Source organism: Ambystoma mexicanum, chromosome 5p, assembly GCF_040938575.1.
Source record: "Ambystoma mexicanum isolate Mex_15411 chromosome 5p, UKY_AmexF1_1, whole genome shotgun sequence".
Lineage (NCBI taxonomy): Eukaryota > Metazoa > Chordata > Amphibia > Caudata > Ambystomatidae > Ambystoma > Ambystoma mexicanum.
Genome location: NC_090930.1, coordinates 539,295,239 through 539,321,453, shown reverse-complemented (window position 1 = coordinate 539,321,453; position 26,215 = coordinate 539,295,239). Strand labels below are relative to the sequence as shown.

Sequence of the window (26,215 nt, the reverse complement as noted above, 5' to 3'; positions counted from 1 at the left end):
TGGCGAATCTATATGTCGCAGATTTTGAGGAGAAATGTATATATCCTGACAATAATCCTTTCGCCAGTAATATTGTGAGCTGGCGTCGATACATCGATGATATACTTTTAATTTTCAATGGAGATCGTATCACTTTGAACAACTTCGGTCGATGGATCAACAAACTCAATCTTTTTCTTAGATTCGCTCATAAAGCAAGTACATCAGAAGCCACTTTCCTGGATCTCAAGATCATAAGAACGGGACACACCTTTGAAACCACGGTTTTTCAAAAACCAACCGATAGAAATTTCTTACTTGACTACAACAGTTTTCATCAAAGGTCACTTAAGGAAAACTTACCGTTCGGCCAGTTTCTACGATTCAGGAGGAACTGTACAACCAGAAGTGAATATGATAAACAGGCTGAAAGACTCACGAAGAACCTAAAAGACATAAATTACCCAAACAGGATGATAAAACAAGCCAGAAAGAGGGCGAGAAACATACCAAGAGACATTATCCTCAATCAACACGGCAAGAGGAATAGAAATGAAAACACTATTACAGCAGTGTTTAGTCACTCTACAGTCACGAACCGCCTAAAGAAAGATTCGAAAAGCTTGCCATATCTTGAATGTAGAAGAAACGCCACTACCAACACCTTTGTTCGCAATTAGGAGGAGAAAAAACCTCAGGGACTCCTTGGTCTACAGTTACAAAGAAAGCTGTCCGGTACCTGATACGACCACCCTTTGGAATACACCGAGATCAATAGGCCACACACCTTGTGTTAACTGCACAGTTTGTAAATTCACTGAGCGTACCACATCAATTGACACTGGATGGAAATACCCCTGGGAACAGAGGCACTTAACGAATTGTAATACCACAAATGTAGTATATTTGATACAATGTCCATGTAAGAAAAAATATATTGGAATGACGACGAGAGCCATTAAAACTCGTATTGCAGAGCATAGATCCAATATTAGGACCAAAAAAAGAACGGCTCCATTGGTTGAACATTACATCAAAATGAAACACACGGAAAATGACCTTGTATAGACCATTTTGGAAAAATTCAAAATACCTAAACGTGGGGGAACATAGCAGCCCTGTTATTAAAGAGAGAACAGCATTGGATTTTTAGGCTACGGAGTCATGAATTCGGCCTCAATGAGGAGATATGTTGGCAAGCTCAAGCTGTCATGTAACAGAATGGCAGTATAGTGAACATATATATGGGTCTGTGTACTAATATAAAACTAATTAAGTACAGCACAACTTACGTTGTTCCCGGCACTATTAAGCACTGAGTAGTAACCAAGCCGATGACAATGCCGAGATCTGATACAGGGCATGAAGATTCCATACCTTACAGCTGTTGGAACAGTACACAATGGAGCCTTACCCCGCTCCAATCCACAATAGTGCCTTTACAACAAAATCCCCGGGGACTATTTATATTCGAAAATGAGTTAGAATAACTAGTAATAGGAGTCTGTAACGTACGCATGGCTGACCATCTGGACTCATAAAATAATGAAACTCTGAGTAAGTTAAAGATTCGCTATTGTAATCACCATCCTTAATCAGAAACAACAGGAGAAGAAACTTCATCTCTCAGCATACTTGGGACATCTTGGTTGTCAGTGAGTGCCGCACGAACGAGATACTGAAGGGACCGAATTCCCAACACATGGGGAAGTGACAGCATACTGCATTTGGATAGCACATTTGTGTGTTAACACGCCGTGATTCAGAATATTCAGAGTTGAATTATACGGAGCCAACCAATCACGTGATCGGAACGTCGGTTCATAAACAACGAGCGTTCCAAGATGGCGCCTTACACGAACCGATAGATGATACACAGTGTTCTCAAAGGAATTAAGGTGAGCCAAGCACAATTTTGTGGAAGAGGGCTATACATTAAGAGTAGAGGCTAGCTAACTAGACAAGAGCGAATGCCAAGACACGGAAGCGCCATAAGTGCAAGCGCCATCAGCAGGAGCCGTGGCACATATATATATTCGAACAAAGTTGAAGGCAGTTTTCAAAAATGGCATGGAATAGCAATATAGATTGACAGGCCAATGGCTTTACATACTGAAATGCTCTGTGAGACATGGCCAAAAAGACAAGAAACGACGGGACCCCATGTGTGTTTTTATTAATAGGATCACGGCTACAAGCCAGAAGAATCGATCCTTCCACTGTGTGCATTCTTACCAGTGAAAACCGGTGAAAACCCCTTGCCCTGCTATTTTGATTTATTGTGGTTTTGGGTTTTTCTGGTTGGCCACAGTATAGTTCACGGCCAATACATGGGTAGACATTTAGAGCACAATGCAACATAACATCAGCATTGTCCATTGATTTCATTTGTTCACAGATTCCATTCTGGAACTGACTGAATTGAGCACACAATCTGCTCACCATAGAACAGGCAGCAACATTAAAAGACTGCCCTACACAGGTAAGAAATTTCTTACCCTTGAATTGTATGGACATATATTCCCATATAATCACCTAGAAAGTACTCCTGGTCTGATGAGGGTTCCATTTGTCTTTTTTGTCGTTTTATCCTATAGGAGTCAGGGATCCATGCATTAAGCCCACTGGACACCCGAAGATATCCTCATAATCTTCACTAAAATTGAAGTTGACAGAGAATACCATAAAGAGAAGTATTCGTCCTGAAGAAAGCGGCCAATGACTGAATCCCGCTGAAACCGGTTGACCTATCCTTAAGTGGTACTGGACTGATTGTCCAGACCCCGATACCCCATACATTCAGACATAGGGGATGCATATAAAGCAAACACAATCAAATATTTCGATCTAACTCAGTGTTAGACGAACAGAAATACATTGTTTTATGTCCCTTGCCTAGTGGTAAAAGGGAAGTTATTTTACTTTATGTTATAAGCCATACATCTTGGAGGCGGCAACATTAAAGGCTGAGACCGACGTATGCACTTACTTTTAGAAGACAGGAAAGTGATGAGAGAGGAGAGGGAGAGGACCTCGACATCCTATTTGTAGTCGGCACATCACCTTGTGCTAGGGCTGGTGGAATGGAATATGAGGTTACGTACCTGTAGGGCTATTTAGTTATTGCTAAGGCTAGCCTTAGAACAGGAAGTGGCAGCAGCTGAGAGGGCCATAAACAAAAAGACACTGTGGGATCCTGGAGAGAGCCGCAGAAAGTCAGAGCGTGGTTAGAGGTGCACATGGCGGACAGATCAACATAATTGATACTCCAGACCAAACAGTCGTACTACAAAGGAAACAAGGCCAACCTTTTCCTAGTGTCAGGAGAACTGCAGAGGGGGAGGTGGAAAAACTTGAGATAATGAAACTTTTTATAGGCACCTGGTGAAAACAGAGGCTTTGGATTCACACAAACCAAAGTGCTTTCCTGCGGAAAGCAAACTTAACTGTGGAAGATAGGGAGGCTTTGGATGGTCTGATAACCGCAGAGGAAATGGGGAGAGCTATTGATTCCTTGCCACCCAATAAGATACTGGGCCCGATGGGTCTGGGAATGGTTTTTATAAGGCTTTTAAGCCATGGACAATAACACCTTTGACCAACCGATTTAATTTGGTCAGAGAAGAAGGGGTGATCTCACAGTACATGGGTATTTCATCCACAGCATTGATACTTAAACCGAATAAATACCCTGTGGAATGTTGGAGTTACTGCCCTATATCTCTTCGAAATAACGATGTGAGTTATACTCCAAAATATCGGCCAATCGATCAATGGGGATACGCCCCAAGATTTTTCATCCAGATCGGGCATGATTTATATTGGGCCGACATACCCAGGATAATACCAGGAGGGCACTAAATGTCATTGATTGGGGCAGGAGAATGGGACAGAAATGTTTTGTGGCAGCATTGGATGCCACTCGAGCATTTGACTGCATGGATTGGAGCTACCTTAGGAAGACTTTGGTAGCTTTTGGTTGTGGTCCAGTTTTGTCCAGATAGTTGTGACAAATTTACAGATCCCATCCATGAAACTAATGGTTAATGGGCGGTTCTCCGTGAAGATTGATGTCAGGCGGGGTACACGGAAGGGTTGCCCTCTCTCCCTGCTAATTATTGCTATGTCCATGGAGCCTCTATCCAAAATGATTCGACATATCGGAATATTGGGCGTGCAGGGTGCTGGGTAAGAGCACAAAATATCTTTATATGCCGATGTATGTTCTGTTTCTGCGGGATACCTCCCAGTCGCTGCCTAGGATAATGCTGGTACTGGAGGAATTTGCATGGGTATCGGGATTTAGAATTAATTACACTAAATCTAAGGCACTTAATGTATCTGAGAATTCTGGGGAGATTAAGGGATGGTAGAAGGACTTCCCTCTCAAGTGGGTGGAGAAAGGCATGGAATACTTAGGGATAAATATGACGGCGGACTATGGAAGTCTATATAAAGCCAATATTCACCCATTACGGGCAAGATTTACAGATGGCCTACAGTGGTGGCACAAACAGGATTTAACCTGGTTCGCCCGTATTGCAGCACTTAAAATGATAGTGTTGTCTAGGTTCTTATACATGGCAAGCTCTCTCCCGGTTAATGTACCGGTACTAATGCTTCAGGTGATACAGAGTGATATTTTTGCTTTTATATGGAACAAAAAGAAGCCCAGGGTCTCCAGGCGGGTTTTCACGCGGTCCACGTTGCTGTGGGGTTTGGGAGTTCACAGCATAGAGCGATGTGGTGGCAGCGCAGATTGTTCCTATGTTGGAATGGGCGACGGAAGATACCATGAATGGGTGGTGCAAACTTGACCAGAAAGTTACACCTATACCACTGGGGTCTCTTTGTTTTCAGGGTAACTTTGCACGAGTGGCAAAGGGCGCTCTCTTGGAAACTACTAAACGTTCCCTACGATGCTGGAACCGGCATTGAGATGGAGGTGCTTGACCCCAGGACTGGATCCCTTCACACCAGTAAAACAGAATTCAGACTTGGCTGTTTGGCAGCTTTTGGGAGGGCTGGAGCACATATCCTGTGCTGACAATGGCTGATTTTTACAAGGAGGATTCCCCCATTTTGTTTGAAGACATTAAAGTGAAATTTAGGGTGGGTGAACGGTTTCATTATATCCAGATTAGGCATCGGATCTCCCATAGGGTGGTTAAAGCAGCTGTAACTAGGATGGCAAATGGGTTGGAAGCATCATCAATGAAGGAAGGGGCCCTCCAGACGGGCATTTTGCAGATGTACCGCTTATTATATAAAGCGGCTCAAGAGAATAAGCTCCCATATATGGAAAAATGGGAAAGAGCTGTGAGTTAAGATATCTGCAGAGAAATTAGGCCAGATCTGGAGGAGAGCCCATGAGGCCTGGAGGTGTGCCACAATCAAAGAAGCTGCCTACAAGTTATGTTTCCAATGGGATCTCACACCAGAGAGGCTACATAAAATACCCAAACGGTATTCTCCTTTATGTTGGAGGAATTGTGGGGAGGTTGGAGATTTGCACCAGATGTGGTAGTCCTGTCCTAAAGCACAGTTTTTTTGTTTTTTGGAAGGGGATCCTGGGGCATATCAAAGAGATTATAGGGGTGAAGCTGCCTCTTTCCCCCAATTGTAATACTTCTGGGGGCAATGGTGGAAGAAGCATATGCGGCTTGCAGGGCACAGGTGTAGTTAATTATGCATGTGCTGACTGCAGCCAGAATGATCCTGGCTCACCAATGGAAGACTGTAGAAGGCCCGAGGGTGGCACTTTGGTGGGGAAAGTTGTGGGGAGTATTGGTAATGGAGAAGGTTGTGCATTAGCATATGGGACCTATGAGAAATTATTGAGGGTGTGGCAACCGTTTCAGGAGTTTGTGAAGGACAGGCAACACCACTAATATAGGCCAGCGTTATTGGAGAAATGTTCTATACTGTGAGTTTATCCGTCCTAAAGAGTGAAGCCTGAATAACAGAATGTTCTTTGCCACAGTGATTGTTAAATTGTTCTTGGTTAAAATGTTTACTTGTTCTCCAAATACGGTACATGAGCCGGTGGGGGGAAATTACGCGGTTATTTGAATACATCTTCAGATGATAATGTCTACAATTGCCATGTGTTGTATTATGATGGATCTTTTACCAATAAATAAAGCTTGTAAAAAAATGTTTTTTAAAAAGACATGCAAAAACACTAACCTTTTCTTCTGTCACCATTGGATTTTGGAGGAATATACTTTAAAGAGACAACCAGATCACCCTTGCTTGGTTCTACATCGCCTACATCTGTAATCCCCTAAAAAAAAAATTTGCAAGAAAAATAATTAAATATGTACAATAATCCGCTTTTGTCAGGAGTATCCTAGAGCAATAATGAAATACTGACAACTTAATTACTCATTAATGCAAGTTCGCTTTATTGTTCCTCCCATAATCCACAGTACCAAAAACTGCATGTTACTCAGAGTATTGACTACTTTCCTAATTCTCCGTCCTTCCGACTGATGGGGTGTCTGTGCCAGCAGGGGCGGTAATAAAACACTTTTTGCACAACACTGAGCTGAATGCAATTGTAAACCATACAGAGTAACAACTGCACACCACTCCTCCGAGGACAACCACTAGCTACATCACACTTGAGAGTCATTTCTCAAGGCAGTGTTTAACGGGCACAGGAGTAGGGATGAGGTGTTCATGTAAAAGAAAAAGTGCAAGTGCCACTATGATAGGCAACCTGTACTTGACCTACAACCAGTCTCTCTTCCGTCACAGCGATAGGAATATCAAAAAGCATTGTTTTTGAGCATGGCTTACCCTAATTGAGCCTCAGTTACAGAGCCATATTCAAACACGTAAAGCTTTCAGAAGAAGTGTGGAGCATACAAATGGTTGTTTTGAGTATTGCAATTAAGTTTGCCATGAAGTTATTAATGAAAAAAGAACTGATTTAAAAAAAAAATAGGAACATACTGGTAGGATAGCAGATAGTGTTATTTTATATGGTCAACAATGATTGATATTGATATTTCATTTGTATCGCGCTCGTATACAAGGGTTTCAGAGTGCGACGGGGCAAGGGAGGGGAACAAGGGAGAACAAAACAACAATCTTACTAGTGCAGGGGAGAGGGAAGGGGGAAAGTGCATGGGGGGGGAGAAGTGGAAAGGAATACATTTTTTTTTTAAAAAAAACAGTGGTAGTGCAGCCAGCAAGTGGCAAGTGCTAGGTTTAAGGCAACAGACAGGGTTTGTCTGGTAAGTTCAGAAAAGAGGGGGGGGGCTGTAGGGTTACAGACGCAGACCCAAGTGCATGGGTTGGAAGGAGGCAGTGCGGGTGGGTGGCAGGGTGAGCAGGTACATGGGCCCAGAAATCAGAGGGTATCCAGGTGCACGATGCCGACGCAGAACAGATCAGCAGGGGAGAGGATGAGCAAAGGCAGAAGCAAAGAGGAAGGTCTTGAGGTGCTTCCGGAACCGGAGATGGTTCTCCTCAATTTTCAGAATGGCAGGGAGCTGTTCCAGAGGGAGGCCCCAGCCGCAGACAGATCTACCCCAGCTCGTTTCTTTGAAAAACGACCCTGAGGGAGTTGGAGGTGGAGGAGAGAAGAGCTCGGGAGGGAAGGTATTTACAGAGGGACAGCTGAAGGTATTTTGGACCCAGGCCCCAGAAAGCCTTGTGGGCAAAGCAAGGGTCTTGAATTTAATCCTTGCAGCCACTGGGAATCAGTGGAGAGATTTCAGGCTTGGAGAGATATGATCCAGGGCTTGAGGCCAAGGACAAGTGTTGCAGTCCTGTTCTGGATAAGTTGCAAAGGGCGGAACGTAGAAGCAGGTAGATTTAGAAAGAGGCTGTTCAAATATTCCAACCAGGAGAGAACCAGGGCTCGAGAGACAGTGAGCTTCTGGGGGAAAAAGAGGAAAGGCAGAATACCACTGAGGAGGTGCAGTAGGAAGTGTGCCTTTTTAGAGACATCAGAGATGCGGGCAGAGAAGGGAAGCGTGGAGTCAACGATGACCATGAGGTTCTTAGCCTGCAGGCGGGGGTAGGAGGAGGGCTAAGGGAGGCCATCCGGCAAGTGACAGGAAAGGAGGGTGAAGGTGTGCCGATGAGGAGGATCTCCGTCTTGCTGGCGTTCAGGCAGAGATCATTGGTGGCACACCAATCCTGAATGGCAGATAGGTAATTAGAGATGAGAGAAGGAGAAGAGATGGCCGAGGGAAGCCTGAAAAGGAGTGGAGTGTTATCAGCATAGCACTGATAATTGGAGCAAAAAACAGCAATTTGGTGGGCGAGAGTTGCCAGTAATTGGTTGAAAAGCATTAAGGATTAAGGAGGGTACTATAATTTGCTGTCATATATATAAAATGTAAAGCAATGTATCACACAATTGAAGTGTAATGATACAGGTCTGGCAAAAATATTGAACCAATTAGGGAGCGGCTAAAGAATTTCCCAAAGACAGGCAAAAACTGTATGTGTTTGATAGAAGGGAAGGCAAGAGACAGAACCATGTGTACAAAACGGTTGCCAGGTGATTTAAGTGTCTACCCTCAAATGGCACAAGATGATGTGCACAACTGGCACTGCATTGCCCATGCTCAATGCACATGGATAGCCTCTGCTGGAGTAATTGCTGTTTATGAACACCGTAGTATACAGAAGACAGCCCAATGGGCAATGGAGGTCTAGAACCCCTGCTTGCTAAGGAATGGATTGCAAAGAGTCAAAACGATTTTTAGTAGATCTGGAGGTCTTTGTGTGAAGAACAACAAACAATAGGGCCTTTTGGGCATGTAGATTTAAAAAATCCATTAGCCCTATGAAGAAACCTTGGAAAAAAGTACATAGGAAAATATTCTGATACGTCTGAAATTCTGGCAATACCTTCAAATGAACAGAATGGTGAAGAACTAGTCTAGACAGGAGAGCTAGTTAGAGGGGCTAACGTAAGGTATGATTCCCTAAGCAGTTCAAAGCACCAGAACAGGTGGTAGTCACTGAGTAAATGTACAGTTATTGCTTTTTTTTCAATTACCATTTTCAATCATTTTGGGGGTGAGATGAACCACGGCAAATGGATACAGAAAATGAATATCCTAATATGGTGAAAAAGTGTCTACCAGAGACAATGGGTTCTTTTCAATCCAGAAAATTAGTATGGGCGCTTCAAGCTGTCAGACGATGGCTGGCCCAAATGCTTAAAATCAAGGACACAGCCATGTGCAATAGTTTTCTTTCATGCCAAAATTCTGCTTCTAAGTGCAGGATCAGGATTCAAACCTGTAACTGCGCTGTCCTGCTTCCAAGACAAACACGTTGCCCTTGAGCTATCCTCATGGCCCACTAGCAGTAAAATGAGACTGCCCCGTGCCACATCCAAATCTCTAATTGGAGTCAGCAGAAAGTAAATAAAACAATTCCTCCTACCATGCTCCTGGATGCAAAATGTTCCTGTATTATTGTTGATGTAGATGTAGCTGTAGCTCATAACGCCAGATGGTAAACATGCCAAATCAAGTAATGTGAGGGTGTCAAAGAAGGCTCTGACAAAAAGGTAGCTGGTTGTGGTTATAGCCTTATTTTGAAGTGAACAGTCCTTAATATTCCTAACTTCTAAGAGGGGTTTCCCTGCCTCAAAACTAATACTAAAAGAGTCCATCAGAATGTCTGTCAAAGTAAATTCCACTGTCTTTTGTCAAAAACCTACTTCTGTCCCTCATACTACAACTAAAAAGGTAAATAACAAAGTTCCTTTTTTAAAGAAGATGGCTCCCTTCTCCTGCTTCTTAGATGTAGTTCCACAAAATGTTCCTTCCAACAGATATACCAGGGTGACTGACTCTCTTCCCCAGGCTTGCAGGATTCAGACAGTCTTTACACAATGTTCTCCACAGGAGAATGCACCCTTCTCCTGGTGTGGCTCTGTACTATTTTTAATAGAACCAGGGGGAATGACTTCCTTCCCCTGGTATGGCTTGGCACAATTTACAATTTACAACAAGGACAGAGGGAATGACTCCCTTACCCTTGCGTCTCCAGCTCAACTCTTGATTCAGGACCAAGATAATGCCTCCCTTCTCTTGGTCTGCTTTCGGCACAGTTCAACACAAACCCAGGTGGAATGATTCCTCTTCCCTGATGTCTCCATCACACCTTCTGTTCGGGTACCAGGAGAATGACTCCCTTATCCTGGTATAGCGCTATACAGTTCCTTCTTACTACTTCTGGCTCAATATTCACCATGCCTCTGTGACTTGTTTTCAATAATGTCCCAAGACTTGTTAGGATCCCAGGTCCTTCTGTGGGCTCTAATGGTCTCGTCTTGTCAAGGAAGAGTTCCTCAAGTGTTTTCTGTTAAATTGATGTGTCTGTATGCACATATTCTTCAATTACTGTTTATTTAAGTTATATATCAGGAAAAAGACCCCCAGCCTCATAACATTGCATCAAGGCACACTGAAGCACAGCAACTGACTGAATTGAAACGTATCTGAAAGTAAACACCTACCTCACAGATATCTGAAATGCTACCTCATAAAATGACATACCTACACTCCAGCCATGCCATTAGATGACTGAGCCACAATCTATCCATTACATGTTTACATTCCAGTACTATTGAACAACCTAATAAACATTTAATATATATTTCTATAACACTTAAAGCTACACCATAACAAATATATATATATATAGTCATTAAAGCTACACCATAACATTTTCCTCATTCACGTTGGGGTCCCAGACCCATCCCTGGTGTCCAGTGGGCTCCTTTTCCCCACTGTTATGATTGACAGGGTCCCAGACCCTTCCGCCGTGGCCAGTGGGCTTCTCTTCCACACTGGTACAAGAGGGTACAAGAGGGAGGAGGTTGCATGCACTCTCAAGCCTTCAGGACGCTGCCAGCGGTATGGCTTTTACGCACTGTATAAAAAATACAATTCAAAAATGAATCATCACAGTAGTTTTATAGCAGTTCCTATTTCAATTCAGGTAGGTTTATGTGATTTCCCCAGTTCAAGAAAGACTACAAATCATGTCCAGAGTACAGCCACAGGGCTGCTTCCCAACTACTAGCTGAGAAATCCATGGTTAGGGAGGCCTGTGTTTTCTAAATTTAAAGGGAGCTCTGCTGGATGTCAAAGCCTCTGAAGATGCCCTCGCATCTGAGATGTTGGTACGCTGTGTGACGAATCCTATTTATTTATTTTAAATAATTTTTATTGGCATTTGTAAACATATATTCAGTTACAATCGGGTGCTTTTTGCCTTTGCAGTCCAAGTGTGCAATACTTGGTAACAAACATAACAACATTGCCATCAACAAACAGAACTAACAGAACCGTCTTCACACAGTGAAGGAGGGTCATTACCAGGGCCATCACTGTTACTGTTTCTTAGGGGCACGTTGGTCTTCGCCCTCTTTACCTGGATGAGGTGGTAAACAATTCAACTGAATCTTCTATAGTGTCTAACAAGTTCCTCGCCGATTAGCGTATGCATTCAAGGGGGTTTATCATCAGACGGGTGAAACATATCCCATATCAGTATTTTCCAAGTATCATATGCTGCATTCGCTGCTTCATCAGCCTTGGACTCTATCTCAACCCATTGTTCAAATTCCTTATGCCATTTCACATATTGTGGGCCACTAGTAGCTTTCCATGCCATGGCAATGGTTCTCTTGGCCAGTATACATAGTATACATACCATGTCCATGAACTAACACGATGTTTAATTTGTCCCATCCTGGGGTAAATGCCCAAAAGGAGTTCCCTTGGTGTCCACTTATATCGCACTACTCCAGCTTTCCTGCAAGCCTGTGCTATCCGGTCCCAGAATTGCTGCACACTCCCAGAACATGTGCATTAGCCCCGTCGCCTGTGCGTTTCACCAAGGGCATAGATTACTGGCAGTAGTGCTGAACTTGGCCAATCTGAGTGGTGTCATATACGTGCAATAAAGGATATTTAGCTGAATCAGTCAGAATCTAGCATATCTGGACACTTCTTAGGGGTATGTTAGTGTCTTCTCCCATTATTTTTCAGCTATGTCTCCTCCCACATCGCCTTCCCACTTAGCTCTCAGTGTTGCACTCACAGGGTGGGGCCTATCCACCAGGTGTTTGTACAATCTGGACACTGGCCTCCAGCCATCAGTCAAATTGTGCAGCAGGGTCAGTAAAGGGGCCGCCTCCGGTTCTTCCGGCCAGTTATCCCATCTATGTTTAGCTACCTGTTTAATCTTCTGGTAACATAGGAACTGCCCCCAGGCAACCCTTCCTTGTCCTGCAGTGCCCAGAACTCTCTAAACACTCCATCATCGTATACATCTTCCCAAGTATAGATACCCCATTGTATACATCTCCCCAAGTATAGATACCCCATCTCTCCCAGTACCTCACCACCTGTATGTCTCTGTCAGTTCTGCAAATGTCAGCACACAGCGGAGTCTCGGGTGAATAGGTGTAACGCTCACCTGGTATCCACGGGGACGCCACTCAGCCTGTCTGGACTTCCTACAACCTCGAACCCTTCCCTGGAATCTGCTCGACCGAAGACTGGGCCTGAAACACAGGATTGCCAGAGTTTAACTCTCTATTGGATCTGCTTGCTTGACCCCCTCTTCCTTGGGTCCAAACTTTCCCCCCGGTCCACTACTCACCTTGTTTTCTTGTGTAGCGCACTCTCCGTCCTGCCTTCGGTGCAGGGGTGGGTTGACTGATGCGGGCTCGATGTTGCCTAGTTGCTTCATTGGCAATGGCCCGACGGACTGGGCTTGCTGTGACTTCAGCCCAACCGGTAAGTAGAATGAGTCTTAAGAATAGTTCTATTAGCTCTTGTCTCTTATTATATGTCTTTCCTTCCTTAGGTGACGGAGGGGTTTGAAGATAGTGACGCGCTGCTGAGGTGAGTAGAACCAACGCGGAGTGAGAGCGTGGAGCGCGATGCTAATCGCTCTTCTTTGCATTAACCAATGTTTGTTTTTGTGTCCTTTTAGGTGCCACAATAACCAAGCGTGGATGCGAGCTGAGGAGATGAGATGCGGTGAGTAAGCGCGATGTGTGGCGCCTCCTAAAGCTTTCGCGCTAACCTGGTATGTCTTTTCACCTTTGCAGGTCGACGGGATGCTCCGGAGCTGAAATTATTCCGATCGGCGGGAGTTCAGGTAAGCGTTTAAATCTTCTTACAGTTTTCGAGCAAGCTTATATATGCAGAATGCTTACTAATGTCTTCTCTTCTGTTCTTTTATCCTTTCGTAGGATGCGGCGTGCCGAGATGGGAATGACACCGCCGTAGCAGCCCGCAAGACTGGAGGAGCGATGGACAGAAGCTGGATGCTCTTCAAGGTAAGGGTATTATTAATGGTGTTCTAGTTCTTGCAGGAGCGCTGGGCGCGGAAGAAAGAAGAAGGCCTCTTGTAGAGATATCCGAGCACGGCAAGTGTCACGCTGCAGGTGCAGAGAAACACAAAGCGTGTTTCTCGGGCCGGGCGTGGTTTAAATCGTCCTCAGGTATCCCAGGGCTGAACCACACCCAAAAGGCTAGACCGCCCACTCAATTCAAGGAACTGAATTATATGGGGGCATCCATCTTGCCCATAATACATTGTAAGTCCAATGCTAAGTGGATCTTAGGGCTGTGTGTTAGATTGGCGCCACAGGCGCCAGGTCTGAGTCCAAGTGGGTCTCTGGGGGGATGGAGAGGCCCTTAGGGGCCTAGTAGGTGACCGTGGCCTGGCTCCAGCCTGATATCTTAGAGGGCTGGGGGCAGGAATCGTGACAGTAGGGTAGCTTGAGGTTCATTAGCACCTTGGATCTGTTCCACACCTGCCTCCCCAGGAGTATAATCATGGGAGCACTCCCCAGACATTTCAGTGGCACCAGCACGACCTTCTGTTTTGCCGGAGCCACCAGCCGCCGCAATAGAGCAGTGTCCAACGTAGTTTCATCGGAGTACCACTTAGCCACAAAACAAAGTTGTGCCACCAAATAGTATCTCTCCAAGTCTGGTAAATGTATCCTCCCCTCCCTGTATGGGAGAGATAGCGTGCTCAGTGTCAGTTTATGCCGTGTGGTGCCCCACAAAAATTCCCTCAGCAGTACTTCTAGCAGTCGGAAAAACGAGGCCTTGATATAAGAGTGCACATTTTGGAAGTAATATAAAAACGTCAACAAAATAATCATTTTGGTGACAGCCGCTCTGCCCATTATCGAAAGTGGCAATTTAGACCAGAATTTCATAGATTTTCGTAAACCTTTCACCACAACGGCAGTGTTGCTTTCGTGCATCAACTCTGGCATGTGGTTGATGTTTACTCACAGATATTTAAACACTTCTAGTTGCCACTTTAGTCCCACCCTCAGGAGATCTTCCTCTTTTAGCCCCCTTAGACCTGCCAGTGGCAAGATGCAAGATTTCTCTTTGCTAAAGCAGATTCCCGATACCTTTGCATAATTGTCCAACACATCGACCATCGTAGGTGCACTGAGATGTGGGTCCTTTAGGTATATTAGCACATCGTCTGCATATAGTGAAATCACATGATTAGAGCCCCCAACCCAGATTCCCGCTTCAAGGAACGGTTTCCTAAAGTAGATTGCTATTGGTTCCAGTCCCAACACATATAGTGACGAATCCTATGATGTCATCCCTTCTCCCTGAGGGGCTCGACCTTTCCATAAGGCCATGGAGGTTAGGCCACTACCCGATAGTGCCCCTGGGGATGGTACTCAGTGGGAAAATCTAATTGGGAGGAATTCTCTTCTGGGATACAGGGAGGACATCAGGGGCCAATGCAGTATTCCACTTGTCACCCACCTCTTTCACACCTCCTCCCTTACCTTACTCTACTTCTACCAACTTCCCCATGTACTTGTGCCAGACCAATAGTACCTTTAGTACTACAGCGAGGAAGAGTAGGGTTGACTCCACTGACTGTCATCTTAACATACTTGGACGAAAAAGAGGCTTGGAGCCCTTAAGTACCCTCAAGACAACCTTAATGAACAGTCTAGTTCTTTTATGAGAAGGGACCTAAAATTCAAGAGGGAGTAACCATGTTGCCAGTCCTGTGATGAACCCTATGGAGTCATCACTGATTCTCCAGTGATGATCTCCTCCCACATGGCCAGGGGAGGGCAGCAGCTACCTACTGACCCTGGGGGTGGTATTATGAGGGAGGATCATGTGGCAGGGGACGACTATCGGGAGGAAGTGATGACTCCAATGGAAGTGACATTTTTTTGTTCCTCCCCTCTGAAACTATAACCTTTGAAGTACTGATGGCATACTGTCAATCTCAACAAAATACAATTCCCACTTCATATGTTAATAATGCTCACTTAAGATCTCCTGTTAATGTTTGTTTTGATGTGAACAAAAACCTAAAGCAAAATAGCTTTAAAAGGTCCAAATTAATGTGGATCAAAAGAAACACCAATGTTAAGACTAGTTGCAATGCCCATCAGCTGTGTGGGATGTTTAAAAATGGTGTGCCTTCTCATGAGGGGAGTGAAGGAGGAGAAGAAAGATGCAGCGTTGGCGCAGCGCAAAGCAGAACCGAAGGCAGAGACACGCAAGCGAACTCTGTGAAGGAAAGCAGGTGCTTCCCACTGGGAAGGCGAGAGACCAGGAGAAGCAGAACGGGTGCCACATAAGAACCGTTGACAGGTCTGCAGCATTGGAGAGGCTATCAAGGACTCAGTCACAGTGAAAATCAGAGGTTCCACTGGCATGTAACGGAGACTCTGGCAGGAGAATCGCAAGAGGGTCTGCAAAGCTAGGAACGCTTCCCTGAGGCAAGAACATTGCTGCATCCACACGCCATGGGTCGGACACACCAGCAAACACTGGTGAGCCTGCCCAAGAGTATTGGGAGCCCCAGGGCGGGCCATCAGGCTTACAAACAATTGGGAACATTTGCACAAGTCTCCATATACAAGATATGATATGGAGAAAGCTGGAGTAAATATTGTCATGAGCAAATGAACTATAAGGAAGCAACTGAAAAGCAAAATCTATATAAATCTTTATATATGAAAAGTCAATATAGGGAAGATTGGAACAAGTATTGCCACAAGCCAATGAATGCTAACAATACAGATAACAATCAAAACATGAACAAGTCTCCATATAAGGGGGGCGTGGCTTGGACGGCCATGTAAAGGGACGTGCTCTCGTGGAGCTCTGCTGATCCTACAATGATCCTGGAGGAGAAGTGCGTGCACGGGAAAAGGCCGGCACTGGAAAATAATGCCCATGCGTGTGAAGATGATGGCTACACTTGCTGAAACTTTGATGCGAGTGGAGGGTGAGGACACGGAGTTATACTCGTCTGCATGCCGCGGGCCCCGGATCGGCGAGTGGAACAAGATGGCGGCAGAGACAAAGAGGACAACAGGGGTCACGAGATGTAGGTCCTGTAAAGCCCCTGCATCGAACTCCAAGACCAGCGATTAGAAGCAGACCGCGGCACTGGACCGGAAAGCGATGTTGCTTCACTGAGGCGGTGAACATCTGTGGGCACACGTACCCGGAGCTGGTACAACCTATGGACTGTGCATTGCCGAGACTCATCAAGCACATTGGTAACCGACGCTGGGCCCGCGGCGTAATCGGATCGAACGCCGGCGGAACCCAGGAGGATTCATTGTGGCAGCGCACCGGTTGGGTGTCCGCAGATCCTGGCGCCGACGCGAACGAGCGGGCGGTGGTGGCTGCAGTTTTCCACAATGAAACCTCAGCGCAGGCCAGGTGGTTGAGGCCGACGCGAGACAATTGCTGATCCCCAGCACTTAAAGTGGCCCATCTGGGCCTGGGCATTGTGGGCCAGATGGCCTTGGGATCGCAGAAGAGGGGGAACAAAGGGAGTGCAGTGAATAGGTGAGCGCACCCGAGCACTGGCCACGCAAGGAACACGACAGAGACCGGGCCACGACACCAAGAGGGTACGAGCACATGGGAGGAGACGGCCCACTCTGGGCGCGAGAGAAGAGACAAGTACATACAAGTACATGCTTGGCCTGCTGAGAGTGGTCCGTGACCACGCAGACATTTGTGCGGAGGGAGGCACGGCAGGCCCTTGCCCAGTTAACATAGCAGGATGTCCTCTAAAGTGGTTAGACCCAGGATCCGACAGTCCACGATGGAGACCTACGCCAGGTCGCCCCCAGAAGCGGAGTGGGGAGAGAGCAAGGAGACCCCCACGGCAACGGTGGAAACACCAGGCACGATCCAGGAGGTGCTGGCAGCGATCGCAGACTTAAAGGTGGCCTGGGAGACTAAGTTGGGCCAGGCAATGAAAGAGCTGCAGGAGGACCTGGACCTCAAGATTGGAGCGGTCCAGGAGGAGGTGAACCTGCTGAGGCAGGACGTGCCAACGATTGCGCAGCACACTGGGGCCTTGGAGAAGGAGATGGCCCCGAACACGGAGGCGTGCGCCGCACATGGAAAGGAGCTCCATGCCCTCGTGCAACGGGTGGGCAATCTGGAGGACAGAGCTGAGCAAGCAGAAGGGCGCGCCAGACGTAATAACATCCGTATAGTGGGCCTGCCGGAAGGCATGGAAGGGTCAAACCCCACAGAATACGTGGAATCCCTGCTTTTACAGGAGATAACAGGCGGGGTGCTGACCCAGGGGTTCGTGGTTGAAAGGGCGCACAGGGCCTTGACAAGGAGACTGCCCCCTGGAAACCCCCCGCGGCCGCTGATCGCAAAGATCCTGAACTATCGGGATCAGGAGAAGATCCTCGAATTTTTCCGGAGGGGAGGAACGATCGAAAAGGGTTCCGCAAAAATCACGGCCTACTCAGACTATACGTTGCTTGTACAGCGTAGTAGGATGAACTTTGGATCAGTGAAAAGGAGGCTGAAGGAAGCAGGCCATCGCTACATGTTGCTCTACCCAGCCAAGTTGAAAGTGTTTTATAAGAACAGATCCCTTTTTTCGAGACGCCGACCGAGGCAATGGACTGGCTGGACATGCAGGGCCGACCTCAGGAACCGGATGTTCAGATGGGGGCTGCAGGAGATAAGTAGCAGACGGCTGTGGCACCTCGGGTGACATGGCCAAGACATTGGAACTTGATTATAGAGTTGTATTAAGCTTGTGGAGAGTGTGTTGTAATATCAACTGGCTGGACCCGCTGGACGCACCAATCCTAAAATAGACGACTGGGAGCTCCTGGGAGGCATCCCTTGTACCCAATAGTAATATACTTAGTTAGGTCACTGTTAGATCGGTGACGCCCCGCGGGGACCTAGTCCTCGGCGACGGGACAGGACCAGATGCAGGTGGGCCTGAGATCCAGGGATGGAGCTGGGCATTTGTTGGGGTAGGGCAGGGTGGGGGGAGGGGCTGGGTTGAGTGCAGTGGATGGGATTTGGGGAACAGGGAGGGGGAAACTGTTGAGGAGGGGAAGGGGAGAGAGCCGGAAAACAAACCATCAAGGGAAGCATTGAAGGGAGAGGTGGGTTGGGAACAAACCGAGTAGATGGCATCGGGTAACCTCAGAATTGTGACTTGGAATGTACGGGGCCTTAACAGCTATCTGAAACTTAACAATGTGATGCTGTATCTAAAAAGGATGCACATTGATGTGGCCCTGTTGCAGGAGACTCATCTCACAAGGGAGAAGTTGGAGGTTGTCAGGCGAAAATGGAGGGGACATGTTGTGGGGGCTACGTATTCTGCGTACGCTAGAGGGGTTATCACTTGGGTGGCGCCGCACATGCTGCTCCAGGTGCTTAGCTCAACGGTAGACCCAGAGGGCAGAATGGTGGCGGTGTCAGGACTCCTGGAGAACAGGGAAGTGCATATCATAAATCTGTATGCCCCAATCATGATACAGCGGCTTATTTTAGGTCCCTTTACAGCAAAATTAGCCACCTGATTGGGGGTGCGGTGGTGTGGGGAGGGGACTTTAATTTCACCCTGAATCCCAAAATGGATAGGTCAGCCGACAAAGCGGGGAAAACGGCGCCGGCGGCCAATGCACTGGGGACATTGTTAAAAGATCTAGGCCTAGAAGACGTGTGGAGAAGGTTGCATCCAATAGATAGCCAATACTCGCACTATGCAGCACCACATGACCTGCACACGAGGCTAGATTATGTGTTCGTAGCGGCTGAGATAGCGGGAGAAATGGTGGGAGCGGAATACAAGGCCCAGGTACTATCTAACCACTCGCCTTTGGTGGTAGAGTGGCGACACCAACCCCACAGAGCGCGGATCCCGACATGAAGACTTAGGACTGAGGCATTACAAGATGAGGGGTTCCGGGAGGACTTGAGGGAGGCCATCGAGGAATATTTTGATATAAACATGGGCAGTGTGCGCTCGGTTGGAACAGTATGGGAGGCGTTCAAGGTGGTGGTGCGTGGAGTAGCCATTTCAAAATCTAAAGGGCTCCAGGGGGGCATTGAAAGGGAACTTCAGGAAACAGAAAGGGAGTTGGAGGGCCTCACGCGACATAAGGATACCGCCCGGAAGAATAGCGATAAGATAAAAGACCTACAGTTACCCTGCAGTGGACTCTGGGATAGGCTATGTAGACTAAATTACAAGAAATATATGACAAGGCTACACACAGGGGGCGATAAACCGGGCAGATTGCTGGCCTGGCTGTATAAGAGTGAGACCCCCCGCACAGTGATCAGTGAGATAAGGGATGAGGAAGGTTGCATCTGTAATACCCAGGAGGGGGTGAACGAGGAGTTCCTCAAGTTTTTCAGACACTTATATGAGGACGCAGGGGAGGATAGGAGCCAAGACATACTGGACACGTTAGAGGACATAGAGCTGCCCACCCTGGATGACCTAGAACGCGCGGAACTGGACGCCCCTATCACCTCGGAAGAGTTGGAGGTGGTGATCCAACATTTGCCCACGTGTAAGGCACCCGGGACCGACGGGTTGCTGAGCGAGATTTACAAGACATACAAACAGGAGCTGCTTCAGCCACTGCTTGCTATGTTCAACGAGGCCCATGAGCAGGGGGAACTGCCATTGTCCCTTTGCGAGGCGATGATCATCCCACTCCTAAAACCAGGCAAGCCGGCCGCGGAGTGTGGGTCTTACAGACCCTTGTCCATGCTGAATCAGGACAGCAAAATACTTACGGCAGTGCTGGCCAATAGGCTGAAGAGGGTGATTGGTAAGCTGATACACCCAGACCAGACGGGATATGTCCCCGGCAGGAACATCAAAGATAACCGTAGGAGGCTACACCACATCATTGACCACACCGAGGAAGATACGGGTGAGCTGGCCATCGTGTCGCTAGACGGGTTCAAAGCCTTTGACTCGGTGCGATGGCCTTGGTTGAAAGCAGCCCTGAGGGGATACGGAATGGGACCCGGGTATATCAGGTGGGTCCAGTTGTTATACAGCATCCCGGTGGCGAGAGTTAAAACAGGATCCATAATCTCAGATACCTGGCAACTAAGCAGGGGTACCAGACAGGGATGCCCCTGGTCGCCCATGCTATACATTCTGGCATTAGAGCCGCTGGCAATATGTCTGAGGCAACAATACGGGGAGGTGGGGATTAGTACAGTAAGTGGTAGACACCTGGTATCGCTGTACACAGATGACATGCTCCTTTATCTGCGCTATCCGGAAGAGAATTGCAGTATGTGCTAGAGGTGATGGACCGATATGCCACCCTCTCGGGCATATCAGTGAACCCTAGGAAGTCTAGTCTGTTCCCCTTGGGTAGATACAAGAATGTCCCGTTACAGAGGCTGCCTAGCCTGCCGATACCATGGCAGACTGAGTGTCACGATGCCCGCTACCGGGGAGCCGGCTCAGGCCCTGCGTCCCCGAAAGCGGACAACAAGTCCCCGGGGAAGGTCCCAGCAACCCCTTATAGGGGCCCTTTGGACAGCGTCCTGGCGCCTATGGCGCCAGGCTCATAGAAAACGTCAGTCCTGGCGCCATAGGTGCCAGGCTCATTATGAAAGTGTTTGGGTGCACTTACCTGATGCAGACCATGCTGCAGAACCCCGGCCTCCTTGAGGCCTGAAAGGAACTACTTTACCTGTGGGACTCATTTACCAGCCGGGCGTGGTCGGGGAAGGATACATTCCTGATTGGAGGAAGGACACATTCTAGGAACTTCTTCCAAGGCTATTTAAACCACACCCGATCAGCCACACGTGCTTCGCGTTGTTCTGCATCTAGCAGCTGGACGCTCACCGTGTCTGCTCCTGCATCTTGACTTCTGCCACACCTGCCAGCATCCTGAATCATCTGCAAAGGAAGAGAACAAGAGAACAGAAGAAGGAAAAGGCCTCACCTGCTAAATCTGCATTCCAGAGACATTTCGCCGACAATCCTGAAAAGGAAGACATTTATTTTTAAAAGCACATCGCATCGATCGCTGCAGCGCCGCATTCTTCTCACCTTTACAGGGCGCCTCCATGTTCAGCAGCGACCATCCGGATTCGCAGTCGCGCCCCCGCGCCTAGGGAGAAAAAGACAAGAACAAAGGTGAGAGAAAGAAGGGAAAAGGGAAGCTAAAACTCCATGTCAAGACTTACCTGTTGGGTCATTCCCTTTTCATTTCCGGTCCGCGCCGCATCCAGGCATTTTCGGACCCCGGCCCCTAAGGGGAAAAAGACATCAGCGTTAATGAGTGAATGAAAAGACATTACCAAAACACTCATTAAAGACTTACCTGATTTCCACAAGGATTTCACCGCTCACCTCGGGTCGGTGCCTGTTCCCCGGCATTCCGCACCCCGGCCCCTATGGGGAAAAAGACACTAGCATTAGAACATTAATGTATGGACACAAGGGGAACCACTTATAGAAAAACTTACCTGGAAGCCAAGCAAGTTTGGTTCTCACCCATCCGAAAATCCAGTGACGTAACTGGATACCAACGCGCCCCTGCATCAGAAGCAGGATGGAGAGCTCGTCCTTCCAGACCCTAAGGTGAGACGCTACGGGGAAGCACAGAAGGGTTTTGAGGAGGGTGAGAGGGGTAAGTGGGAGGCCGATTGCATTACCCCGCAGACAGTTAACCCCCTATTCTCACCTACAGAAGGATACTTCTGCGAGTCAGACAAGCCAGATCTGGGGCCCGGTCCAGTCCGTCTTCCGAACCCTGCGCATCACCTTAGACGAGGTCACAGCAGCGCAAACCAGGCCAGCGCCCCCGTGGGAGTCAGGTGAGTGTTACAGAACGCGAAGCCTTCCTACAAATTCCCACCCAGGCGCAATGGAAACTTCTGAGACTGATCAGTTGGCCCAATTACTGGGGGAATTACGGGCCGAAGTACATGCCGCTCGTCAAGAGACTAATGCCCTCAAGAGGGAATTAATAATATCAAAGGAAAGAACTGATGACCTGGCCAGACAGCTTTTGCAAGGTCAAGCTGGACAAACTCCTCTACCCTGTTCCGGAGGGAACCCCGCTCCTGTGGTTCCCAGTAACCCTGTGCAGATTAATCTACCTGGAAACATGCCGCTGGCCCCACCTGAACGCTTTGCTGGGGACCCCAAACGATTCGCTGTATTCATGAATCAGTGTCGTTTGCACTTCCTATGCAGACCTGGGGCCTTCCCTAATGATCAGACCAAAGTAGCCTTTGTATTGTCATATCTCAGCGGCTGCGCTGCCGATTGGTCAGTTCCACTGGTCACTCAAGATGACCCGATTCTCCGTGATTTTCAAGTATTTCAAGCAAGCATGGAAAGGTTATTTGCTCGACACTCTCAGGGGCAGGCTCTGGATGACGAACTTCTATCCCTGCGACAGGGCAATCAGGACCTCCTATCCTATATTGCAACCTTTAATAGACTAATTGTGGAAACGGGATGGCCAGAGGATAAAAGAGACACGTTATTTTATCGAGGTCTATGCAGAGAACTTAAAGATGTCTTGGCCCAAGTTGTAAATCCGCCCCAAGAATGCACAGAATATATAGACTTAGTGGTCCAATTGGATCACAGACTTCAAAACAGAAAAACAGATCGGTCCAGGTTTGAGACCCGGGTGTTGGTCAAGACCCACGCTAACCCCAAGGGAGTTGATGTCTCTGAGCCTATGCAAATTGGAGGGGTTAAAGAACCCTTAACTCAAAAGGAACGTGAAAGGAGGCGGCAGTTAAAATTATGTCTTTATTGTGGGAACTCTGGACACTTTCTACGAGATTGCCCGGCAAAACCGCCCCGAAAAGCGGTAGGAGCCGCTGATAAAAACCATGAAGACTCTGTTTCGGGAAACGACTCAGCCCGACAAGCGTAGGGGTCCGCTTGCCAAGCTTGAAAACTAACTCTCAGACCTCGCATTTCATTGTGCCAATGGTTCTCGTAGATCCAGAAAAGCCTAAGCGGTTGCATGCAATAAAGGCATACATCGATAGTGGGGCTATTGGAAACTATGTGGATCGTGAATTGGTCTCTAGGATTAACCTCCCTCTCCGTCCTAGCACCAGCAAAGATGTCATCACCACAGTCGATGGAACTGAAATTGCCTCTGGACCGGTAACACATTCCACTACTGAGGTGACTCTTATTGGTCCTAACGGCCATCGGGAGGCAGTTGTGTTTGATGTAATCAAGGCTCCACAGTTTCAGGTTATTCTTGGAATTCCTTGGTTAGAGACACATGATCCTCGAATTGATTGGCGAGCTAAGAGAATAACCTTCCCGGATTGTGCACAAACCTGCTACCCAGAAAACCTGACGATTAATCTAGCATCTGTAACCTCTGCCTCCAAGCAATTACCTCCGGAATACCAGGACTTTCAGGACGTCTTCCAAAAGGAACAGGCCAACACGTTACCTCCTCACCGATCGTACGATTGCCAAATCGATCTGGAGCCCGGTGCACAACCCCCTTGTAGCAGGATTTTTTGCCCTTACCGAACCAGAGAACCTGCATTTGAGACAATATTTGGATCAATACCTCGCCAATGGTTTTATTCGCCCGTCAAAGTCCCCGGCATCCTCGGCTTTGTTCTTCGTGCCTAAAAAAGAAGGCGACCTTAGAACATGTATCGATTATCGCGCATTGAACCAGATAACGGTTAAAAACCGTTATCCTCTGCCTCTGATTCCTGAACTCCTTGACCAGGTGAAGGACGCTTGCATATACACCAAGTTAGATCTCCGGGGGGCATATCATCTGGTGCGAGTAAAAGAAGGCGACGAATGGAAAACAGCCTTCCGTACAAAATATGGATTATTCGAATACCAGGTAATGCCTTTCGGCTTGTGCAATGCGCCTGCTGCCTTCCAATTCTTCATGAATGATGTCTTTTGGGAACTCATCGATGTTTGTGTTGTCGTCTATATCGATGACATTCTAGTGTACTCCTCTTCGGAATCTGATCACAGAAAACACGTTAGGGCAGTTCTGGAAAAACTGCGCCAACACAAACTATTTGCTAAACTGGGGAAATGTGTTTTCCATACCACAGAAGTTGAGTTTCTCGGTTTCATCCTGACACCCAAAGGAGTCCGAATGGACTCAAGAAAAGTGGATGCCATCCTCAAATGGCCATCACCTAGCTCTATAAAAAGGGGTTCAAAGCATGCTCGGCTTTGCCAATTTCTATCGCAGGTTTATCCCGGAATTTTCACGCATAGTACAACCCATTACTGCACTCTTGAGGAAAAATAAACGTTTTGAATGGTCTGAAGAAGCCGAGCAGGCCTTCCAGGATTTAAAAGCTAAGTTTACCTCCGCACCTATATTGAAACACCCACGTCCAGATCTCCCGTATGTCGTCGAAATTGACGCATCCAGCCTAGCCATGGGAGCAGTTCTGTCTCAAAGAGATCCTGAAACCAACCAACTGCATCCCGTAGCATTTTGGTCCAGAAAATTCTCGGCACCAGAGATTAATTACGCAATCACTGACAAAGAACTGTTAGCCATAAAGTCCGCTTTTAAAGCCTGGTGGCATTACCTGCTTGGCGCTCGACATACCATCACGGTGATCACTGATCACCGGAATTTACAGTATTTGAAAACCGCCAAGGCTCAGTCATCATGGCAGCTCCGATGGGCTTTGTTTTTCGCTGAATTTTATTTTGTGATTACCTATCGACCTGGCTGCAAGAACGGCAAAGCAGACGCCTTATCCCGAATTGGAATGGGAGAATCTGATACAAACTCAGAACCAGTACCAATAATTCCCGAACAGAGAATTCTAGGCATGACTTCGTTACAGACGCTTGAAGACATTCAAGTCAGAGTGAAACAACTCCTGGACCCTACAGTCCTACAGGATTGGATACAAAAGGGATCAGACTTTACCATAGATAATGGTTTACCTTATTACCAAGGACGCTTATTCCTGCCGCACAAGGATTTACACGAACTAGTTATTTCAGGTTATCATGATACATTAATAGAGGGACACCCCGGTATTGCCAAGACAATGGAAAAGGTGAAACGACAATTCTGGTGGCCCTCTTGGCGAAAAGATGTTAAATCTTTTGTGATGTCCTGTGGTGTTTGCGCCCAAAATAAAGGTCAAAAGAAAAGACCAGCCGGTCTCCTTCAACCTCTAGACATACCCCCAGCACCCTGGCACACCCTATCAATGGATTTTATTACGGACTTGCCTCCTTGTTCGGGATACAATACCATTCTGGTAATTGTGGATTTGTTTTCCAAAATGGCCCACTTCATTCCTTTGAAAGGTTTACTTTCAGCTTCTGTCCTAGCCAAAGAATTCCTCGAAAATATTGTTCGGCTACATGGATTCCCATCTATACTAATCTCTGACCGGGGAAGCCAATTAATTTCCCACTTCTGGCGCAAATGTTGTCAAATGGCACAAATCGACGTAAGATTATCGACCAGTCACCACCCTCAGACCGATGGTCAGACCGAGAGGACAAATCAGACCCTTGAGCAGTACTTACGGTGTATGTTACAGCAATCTGAAAGCAACTGGAAAGACATTCTTTGGATAGCCGAATACGCATATAATAATTCGGTACACTCTGGAACTGGCCATAGTCCTTTTTATACCTTGTTTGGACATCACCCTCGAACCTCAAACCTCGACTCACCTCAGAACCTCGGAGTGCCCGCAGTAGAACATCTGCATTCTACCATTACCCGAGCCTTCAAAGAGGCAACCACGCATTTACAACAAGCCAAGAGAAAATACAAGGAGAATGCTGACCTACATCGGAGTGAAGCACCTCCGTATCAGATTGGGGATCAAGTGTGGTTAGCTACCAGACATTTACCGCTCAAAGGGCCTCGAACTTTTAA

The 26,215-nt window shown here is 47.2% G+C and overlaps 1 protein-coding gene across 4 annotated transcripts in view; it reads right to left on the bottom strand.

The window, feature by feature from the left end:
- The window catches only part of SYTL4 (synaptotagmin like 4), a 1,339,985-nt gene that overhangs the window by 94,137 nt on the left and 1,219,633 nt on the right, over positions 1 to 26,215 (bottom strand). For all 4 annotated transcript variants that reach the window (XM_069612955.1, XM_069612954.1, XM_069612953.1 and 1 more), the window contains one exon: positions 6,169 to 6,265. In XM_069612955.1, coding sequence (XP_069469056.1) covers positions 6,169 to 6,265 — 97 coding nt within the window. The remainder of the gene's footprint in view (positions 1 to 6,168; positions 6,266 to 26,215) is intronic.